At 39.8% G+C, this 8,950-nt stretch overlaps 1 protein-coding gene and 1 non-coding gene across 2 annotated transcripts in view; one reads left to right on the plus strand and one right to left on the minus strand.

Annotated features, from left to right (window-relative positions):
* Positions 1-774: 774 nt before the first annotated feature.
* LOC116574656 lies at positions 775-895 on the plus strand. The gene has a single exon (XR_004279426.1). It is a non-coding gene; the product is annotated as a small nucleolar RNA SNORA1 (small nucleolar RNA).
* Positions 896-8,316: 7,421 nt separating this feature from the next.
* FREM2 (FRAS1 related extracellular matrix 2) overlaps positions 8,317-8,950 on the minus strand; it is a 186,604-nt gene continuing 185,970 nt past the window's right edge. The window contains exon 24 of the mRNA XM_032314782.1: positions 8,317-8,577. Coding sequence (XP_032170673.1) covers positions 8,557-8,577 — 21 coding nt within the window. The 3' untranslated portion in view covers positions 8,317-8,556. The remainder of the gene's footprint in view (positions 8,578-8,950) is intronic.

The raw sequence follows: 8,950 nt of genomic DNA on the forward strand, positions 1-8,950 counted from the left end.
GGAATAATTACTGCGGACTGGTTTTATGTATCTCATAACCCTATGAGATAAGTACTAGCTAGCAACTTAATTAACCAGATAAATAACTCAAAAAGTAAGTCCCACAATAAAGTAAGTGGTAAATTTGAACTAAGCATTTAATACCAATACCAAAACCAAACTACTTGTACTACCAAGTGCTTTAAAAATACTCAAGAGAGAACATGAGTACCTTTCTGCCTGAGGGAGTCCAGAAAGCCTCAGTGACATTAAAGTCTTGGGATGAATAAGAAATAACATCCTTTATAGAGGCGCAAAGTGTGACAGACCAGCATAGCAAAATAATCCCATAACTGGGTGGGGCTTGAATGAAGAGTGTAGTTTTGGGGATTCTCAAAAGCAAGGGACATACTGCAAAAGACCTTGTAACAGCCATGCTGAGGACTTGGGCATTTGTTTTGAGTCAGCAATTTGAAATAGAAAGCACTTTGCAAAAGTCACGCAAGCTACAGCATGGAAGTTGAGTTAGAGGTAGTACACTGGGTGGTTTTTGCAGAAAGCCAAAAGTGGAGATGGTGAGGATCTACATTATGGAAAAGGATTAGAATGTACCTTTGCATTCTCTTTCCATAAAGCCCCATAGTCACACAGGATTTGCAAACACTTAATCATGTAATTGATGATCCTTAATTTTAAGCCACTTTAATTTTACCACTTGATTTGCTAGGAGAGTTTAGTCTGCATTTATAAAATATACTTAGTGTCACAATTTTAGAAAGGACTTCATTTACTCCAAGCCTTATTCTAGATGAAACTGAGCACGGTTTGTGTTGTCCACAGACGGTTAATGTGGCTAAATTGAGAAATAGGTTATGCTTCCAACATTGCCGGGGTGACAATGAGACCTGTAACATCTCTTGTTAAAAGTGGATGGAACGAGACTTTCAAGAATTAGGAACAATTAAGGAATAATATATTTTTAAATCACTTGACAAAATAGTAATCGATTAACTTTCTATAATTTTAACTTCTAGGGCCCTTAAATCAATTGCTTGAAGAAATTGGATTCCAAAGATTACAGGTGGGAACTTTTTTTTTTTTTTTTAAAGATTTTATTTATTTATTTGACAGAGATCACAAGTAGGCAGAGAGTCAGGCAGAGAGAGAGAGAGGGAAGCAGGCTCCCTGCTGAGCAGAGAGCCCGATGTGGGGCTCGATCCCAGGACCCTGAGATCATGACCCGAGCCGAAGGCAGTGGCCCAACCCACTGAGCCACCCAGGCGCCCCAAGTGGGAACTTTTTTGAAGTATGTCCATATCCAAGTGATTTAAAAAGTCCAACTGGGGGGCACCTGGGTGGCTCAGTCGATTAAGCTTCAGACTCTTGATTTCGGCTGATTGTGATCTTAGGGTCATGAGATGGAGCCATGTGTCGGGCTCCACACTAGGTTTGGATCCTGCTTAAGAATTCAAAAAGAAGGAAGAAGAAGCATTGGGAACTGACAATGACAACTGTGGATTGAGCAAAAGTTCTTTTTAAAAAGCCTGGAACATTATGACAGACTGGGGGAAACTAAGGTGATTGGTAGTAGGAGAAATCACATGTGAAATTCCTTAAATATAAATTTATTGACTTCAAAAAAAGGCTTTATTCCAAATTAAATTTAGTGAACCTTTATTGGTTCTAAAGGTGACACAACACTAGTAAATAATTTGGGTCAGTTAAGTGATAAAAGATTGGGCAACATTGGCAAGTCAGTTGGAAAGGGAGATCAAAATTAAAGTATCCAGGTCCTTGTATTCAGGAGGGGCATTTTGATTCTGACTAAATTTTTAAATTCCTAATTTAATTAATTTCTGGTAGAAGTCTTAGAGTTCAAAGTCATTGGTGTTCAGGGCTCCTGGGTGACTCAGTCAGTTAAGCATCCAACTCTTTATTTCCACTCAAGTCATGATCTTGGCTCAGGTCATGATCTCAGGATCATGAGATCGAGCCTTGCCTCCCGCTCCATACTCAGTGGGACGTCTTCTTGAGGATTCTTTCTCTCTCTCTTCCTCGTTCCTTTCCCCACTCCACTCTCACAAGCACTCTGTCTCTCTCTCTCAGATAAACAAATCTTCAAAGTCATTAGCTTTTTTAACTCCTAAATGGTGGAGAGGGCAAATAGAAGAAGAAAAAACAGAGAAGGCACAGAAAAGTGGAAGAAATAAGCACACAGTAAGATGTCATACTTGCCTGTATGTTGGTATCACGACACTTGTAAATGGAAAGGAAGCAGTAGGCTCAGAAGGCTTTTCAGGTTCATTCTACTGCACACACTCTTCCAAGAGAATAGACCAATTTATTCTTATAGACCTATTTAACCTTGATACCAAAACTCAGACAAGCATAGTAGGAGAAAAAAATCCAAGTCAACCTTACCCAAGAAAATAGAGAAACATAAATTATCAGCAAGACAAAATTATTCTTAGGAAATGGTACACCATAACCAAGCTGGGTTTCTTTCAGGGGTAAAGGATAGATTTATTAATAGTAAAGCAAGGATAAAATTAAATCTAAAATTGCAATCATCAGATGGAGAAAAACCCATTTTTTTAGTCTATAAAAAATGGTTGATAAAAATCACCATAATGATTAAAAAACACATTTATCAAACTATGAAAAGAATGAAGCTTTAGTAGGTAAAGGAAATCTATAAAAGTATAGCACACATTATTCTTAATTATGGAATTTTAGAAATAGCCCTTTAAAAGTGGGCTGGTCAGTGGGGCACCTGGGTGGCTCAGTGGGTTAAAGCCTCTGCCTTGGGCCCAGGTCGTGATCCCAGGGTTCTGGGATTGAGCCCCGCATCCGGCTCTCTGCTCAGCAGGGAGCCTGCTTCCTCCTCTCTCTCAGCCTGCCTCTCTGCCTACTTGTGATCTCTGTCTGTCAAATGAATAAATAAAATCTCAAAAAAAAAAAGTGGGCTGGTCAAGTGAAATGTAGTTCAGCATTGTACTACAGACTTGCTAATATGACAAGGTATAAAAAAGTAAATGGCAAAAAGGTACAAAGGAAGATATAAAGCTTAGTGAGATTTACAAATATATTCAAAAGTCAGTTGCATTTTCAAATATGAGCAACAGGAAAAAACTTCACTCAACAAAAGGAATACCAGGCAATGGAATACTATCCGGAACTAAAAAAAGGAGCAACGAAGCTATAAAAAGACATGGTGGAACCCTAAATGCATATTACTAAGTGAAAGAAGCCAATCTGGACGAGTTTACATAGGATTCCAACTAAATGACATTCTGGAAAAGATAGAACCTTGGACACAGACGATCGGTGGTTGCTGGCTTTGAGGGGGGAGGGGCAGAGAAGGATGAATAGGTGGGGAACAGGGTTTTCAGAGCAGGGGTGTAGAGTATTTCTGTGCTACTATAGGGATGGATGACATCATCATAAACATTATCATGACATTATGTATTTGTGCAAGCCCATGGAATACATTAATCCAAGAGTGAATCCTAATGCAAACCACGGACTCTGGGTGATAATGATGTGTCGATGTAGGTTCATCCACCGCAACAAGTGTACCACGCTGGCAGAGGATTTTGATAATGGGGGACACTATGCATGTGTGGGAGCAAGAGGTGTATGGGAAGTCTTTATCTTCCTCTCAATTTGGCTGTGAACATATAAGTGCTCTAAAAAAATTTAAGTCTATAAAAAGAAAACAGTGACGTAGTACTTTGAATAAATCCATCAAAAGACGAGTAACAACATCATGGAGAATTTTTTTTAACTTTATGACAATCATTAAAGAAAACTTATTTAAATGGAGGATACACAACTATCATGGACTATCATGGTTACAAAGAATAGATACTCTTCTAAAGAAATGAAGAACCTGCTCTACCAAATACCAAGACTAATGAAGGCACAGAAATGAAGACAATGTAGTATTCACAGGAGATAACCAAACTGATAGCGGAGAATAATAAGGAAACCATGAGCACTCACTCCGATGGGACCAATTTATAACAGCTGGCATGGCAGATCAGTTAAGGTATTGGACAGTTTGTTACAAAGTGCTCTGATAACTGGTTATTTATATGAAAGAAAATGAAAATGGACCCCTGCACTACACAATGCACAAAAAGCCACTCTAGGTGGATTAAACACTTAAAAGAGAAAAGAACTCTAAAAGCTTTCAAAGAAAATACAGAATATCCTGTCTTAAGGATATCCTGTCTTCCATAGAAAGCTATCCCATAGAAAAGGATAGCTTTTTACGCAAGACATACCAGACACTAAGTATATTGAAGCTTCCCATATTTGATATCAAAGGCATCATTGAAAAGGTGAAAAGATAAGCTACAATGGGGAGAATTATATTTGCTTTTCATGTAACTGTCAAGCACATATATATATACACATTATATATATATTTATTATGTATATTAAATATATATTTAATATGTATACATTATATACATATTAAAAATAGATGCAAGTGTATATATAAAGACTATATACGACCAGTATAAAAAATAAAAAGCACAAAACACTAAGTGCAATACAGGGAGAAAACGTGAATTGTAAACAGCCCTGTGAAAATTGCTCAGCTTTATTAAAATTCAGGAAAATCTGGGGTGCCTGGGTGGCTCAGTGGGTTAAAGCCTCTGCCTTCAGCTCGGGTCATGATCCCAGGGTCCTGGATGGAGCTCGGCATCAGGCTCTCTGCTCAGCAGGGAGCCTGCTTCCTCCCCTCTCTCTCTCTCTGCCTGCCTCTCTGCCTACTTGTATTCTCTGCCAAATAAATAAGAAATCTAAAAAAAAATTTTTTTCAGGAAAATCTAAATTCAGATTATAATGAAATACTATTTTACACCCACTCAGTTGTCAAATATTAAAAGCTCCAACACTATCAAGCGCTTCAAGGATGTGGAACACAGGCAATACTTGAGAGCAGTACAGGGCTAGTGGAAGATTCCATTGATAACAAACCACTTGAAAACAATCAAAATCCTGTTTACAACAGTCTTGTAAAATTGAACATAAATTCTGACAATTCCATTTCTGAATGTGCACATGTTGATTTTAGGTACTGAAGAACTCTTGCATATATATATGCACCAGGACATATGTACAAAAAGATTCATAGTAGCATGATTTATAATAGCAAAAACTTTTAAATATCCTAGATAAGTCAGTGCATGGGGGCCTGTTTGTCATGTGTGAGGTACACTCAAAACGACCAAACAGTTGCCTCAAGCAGCAACGTAGACGAACCTTAAAAACAATATGTAGACGAACCTTAAAAACAATATGGAGCCACAAAGGTAATCACAGGAGAATACATGTGTATTTTTACATGGTCAAAGCAGATAAAGCTAAGTGATACATTGTTTCAAGATCTATACATACATTGTAGGGGCGCCTGGGTGGCTCAGTTGGTTAAGTGTCTGCCTTCGGCTCAGGTCATGATCCCAGAGTCCTGGGATGGAATCCTGTGTGGGGCTGTCAGTTCAGTGGGGAGTCTGCTTCTCCCTCTCCCCCTGCCTCTTCCCCCTTGTTCATGCTCTGTCTCTGTCTCAAATAAACATATAAAATCTTTTAAAATAATTAATTAAATTTTAAAAGATACATACATTTACGATTAAAAAACTTTTAAACACCAGAGAATAATCGGCACAATTATGGATTGTGGTTATGGGAAGGTACGATAAGTCTTGTGAAGGATACTCGAACAGCTTTAATGGTGTTGGTTGTATTCTAGTTCTGAGGTTGGATGGTATATACATTGTTCATTTCATTCAATAAATGAATATACATTATATACTTATATGCATTATATGTATTATTTCACATGCATCATCAAAATTTCCATAATAAAAATGTCTGTTTAATAGAATGTTTTCTAATGGACTGATTATTTCATTAATGGGAGATATACTTAGGTAGAGAGATTTCATCAGCTGATAGTTGAAAATATTTATTATTCTGGAGTGGAGTCTAGGTCGAACTGGCAGTTTAGGGAGTTATCACTATAAATATCCATACAGATCTGTGGACTTAAATTGTTTTTTAAGGAGGGGGAAATTCAAGAATTGGATAAATGAGAAGGAAATAAAATAGAATGGATGGTACACATCGGTGGAAAGTTAATGAAAGCAGAGAACTTCATCATTTAAAGAGAAGGGAACATTTTCCTAAGGTAGCAGCAAATGTCCTAGAACGTATGTGTGCATCTTAGCAAGAAATAAAATGATGGCGGATGACATGTGGTGGGAGAGGTTTCCTGAAACCAGAAGCTTAGAGAAGGAGAAAGGTCTGAGGCTAGAACAAATTGTTTCAGGAAGGCACTGGTACCCTAAAATGAACATTCGGGGAAAATCAAATATACATCTTTGGGGACAACATCCTGTAGGTCAGGAGTGGGAATAGAATTAGGACTTCTAAAATCGCAATTGTCCTAAAACAAACAAACAAAAACAAAAAGCTGTCCTCGTTTCCGGACCTTGCCCTAGTTCAGTCATTGATAGAATGAAACTATAGAAACACAGAAAAACCTTCTTTGGGAGCACATTCCCGCAACTGGTGATCTGCTTTATTTCCCCCGTGACAGAGGGGAGAAAACTCCACTAACGTGGCTCACAGTGATTTCTATTTTACACTAAGGAGGAGGAAAGGTTGTGAATGATCCTGTGTTTCATTCATCTCCTGAACCCCCCAGCTGTTCCAGGCATTCTGTCCTCGTTGAAAGCATTCTTGCTTTCTAGGCTGAGATGCTCGGGACATTTTGCAGGAAGAAGAAAAACAGTTGCTTAGTCATCTTCCACAGGGAGGCATTTGTGGCAAGTGCCCCGAAGGCTTTTGCCAGCCACCACCAGGGAACAATTATTGTTCTGTTGTTTTGAACCTTGCGCCTAAGTGGTATCCAGCTAATATTAAGGGGACTTGTATCTAGAAATGAGCTAAAGCAGTACTTCCAAACATTTTGCTGCATGACTGTGGAGGGTCATCCAATTCAGAGGACAAAGGGGCTTCCTGTTCCAGGCAAGGATTGTCTATGACCTTGTCCCAAGAAATGATGGACATAGGAAGTTTTCCTGTTGCTCTTTTCCATGCGAGGTTAGTCCCAAAGTTATGATGACCTGGTGCTCAAGCAGAGATTGTGCAGGAAGAAACAGAACAGGATGGAAGAACTACAGGGCAGAAGCAGGAATGGCCCTCAAGTTTGCAGATTTGCAGGAAACTGGAGAGATGTTAGACAAAGGTGACAAATGTTTTGAAATACTGGACCAATCACTAATCCATCTTCCCTGTGCTTGACACAAGGATGAAAAGAGACATAGTGTGAAAACTGACCCAGCATTCTCATGTTAGAAAGATCTCTGAGTCCTGAAAAACACAGTTCAGCTCTCATTCACAGTAATCATGGTTACCATTTATTAATGCCGGTCACGATTCTGCGTACTTTACATGTAATGTTTCATATACTGCTCACTCAGACAACTCTGCTAGAGACTTCATCATGCCCATTTCACAGATGAAAAAACAGAACATGAAGAGGAACTAAATAAGTTACATGATGTTCCACGTTGGCAGGCAGTGTGAACCCAGGACCCATTTTCTTACCCACTATGCCTGTAGCATGGTTTCCACATCGAGCCACAGCCAAGGATGTACGCCAACAATGCGGAGGAAAGTATTCTAAAGTAGACAATCCCTGACTCGGTGCACACACATGCATCTGTTTTAATCTGAGTTTCTGGTCCCCAGCCTCCTTTCCCAAAGTCCTAATATTCCATATTAATTCTTATAATTACAAACTGTGGATGACAGCCTTGGTTATTATTGTAATTTGAGTTTGTAGAGAATGCAGTTAAGAGTATCAATTAGGGGGCACCTGGGTGGTTCAGTGGGTTAGGCCTCTGCCTTCGGCTCAGGTCATGATCTCAGAGTCCTGGGATCAAGCCCCACATCGGGCTCTCTGCTCAGTAGGGAGCCTGCTTCCTCCTCTCTCTCTGCCTGCCTCTCTGCCTGCTTGTGATCTCTCTCTGTCAAATAAATAAATAAAATATTAAAAAAAAAAAAAGAATATCAATTAGTTGGCAAATGTAACCCCCAGTCTGGGAGGTTTTTAAAGATGAAGTTGATGAGAAGAAAGAGACTAGATGGTCGGGGGAAGAAAGACCAGCAAGACAGGATGACCTGAGAAAGATCTGAGTTGGCTTTGGGTTGTGTTGCTTCCACACCGAGGAAAACAAAATATTATTTGGAATAGTGATAGGAGAAAGATGACCATCATTCAAGTAGCATATTTGTCCTCTCCATGATAGAGTAACAGCTAAATTATCTTTGGCTGGAAGGGGTCTGATGAAAGAAGGACTCTTGGGACAGGAGCCTGGGGATCTGGATTCGAGAAGGAGCTTTGCCACTTGTGAGCTGTTATCTTTGACAAATCACTTATTCATTCAACCAGTATCTTTTGGGCAGCAGAGGTGAGCCTGCACCGTTCTAATGCTGCAGGTGTCGTGGCAAAAACAGCACAACTAATCACATCTCTTCCGGAAGCTGTCACGTCTGTCAGGGCTCAGCAAATGCTTTCTGTAGAGGGACAGAGAGAGAATGTTTTAGGCGTGGCAGGCTGTATGGTCTCTATAGCAGATGTTCAACTCCGCAGGTCCGGTAGGGAAGTGACCACAGAGAACACAGAAACAAATGGCTAGGACTGCGTACCAGTGACACATTTACAAAGATAGGGGGCAGACCAGGTGCAGCTAGCAGGCGGTAGTTAGCCAACCCCTTTTCTAGAGGCCAAGTAATTATGCCTATGGTAACATGTGTCAAGGCTCTGTGGCACAGAGGACACAGATAGCTTTAGTGGTATTCATGGAAGGCCAACGGGGCTGTTGCTAAATGAGTGAGGGGATTACCATATGAGTGGGCCTGGAAAGGACTAGCAGGGTCTCTGGGGACA

Source organism: Mustela erminea, chromosome 15 (genome assembly GCF_009829155.1).
Source record: "Mustela erminea isolate mMusErm1 chromosome 15, mMusErm1.Pri, whole genome shotgun sequence".
NCBI lineage: Eukaryota > Metazoa > Chordata > Mammalia > Carnivora > Mustelidae > Mustela > Mustela erminea.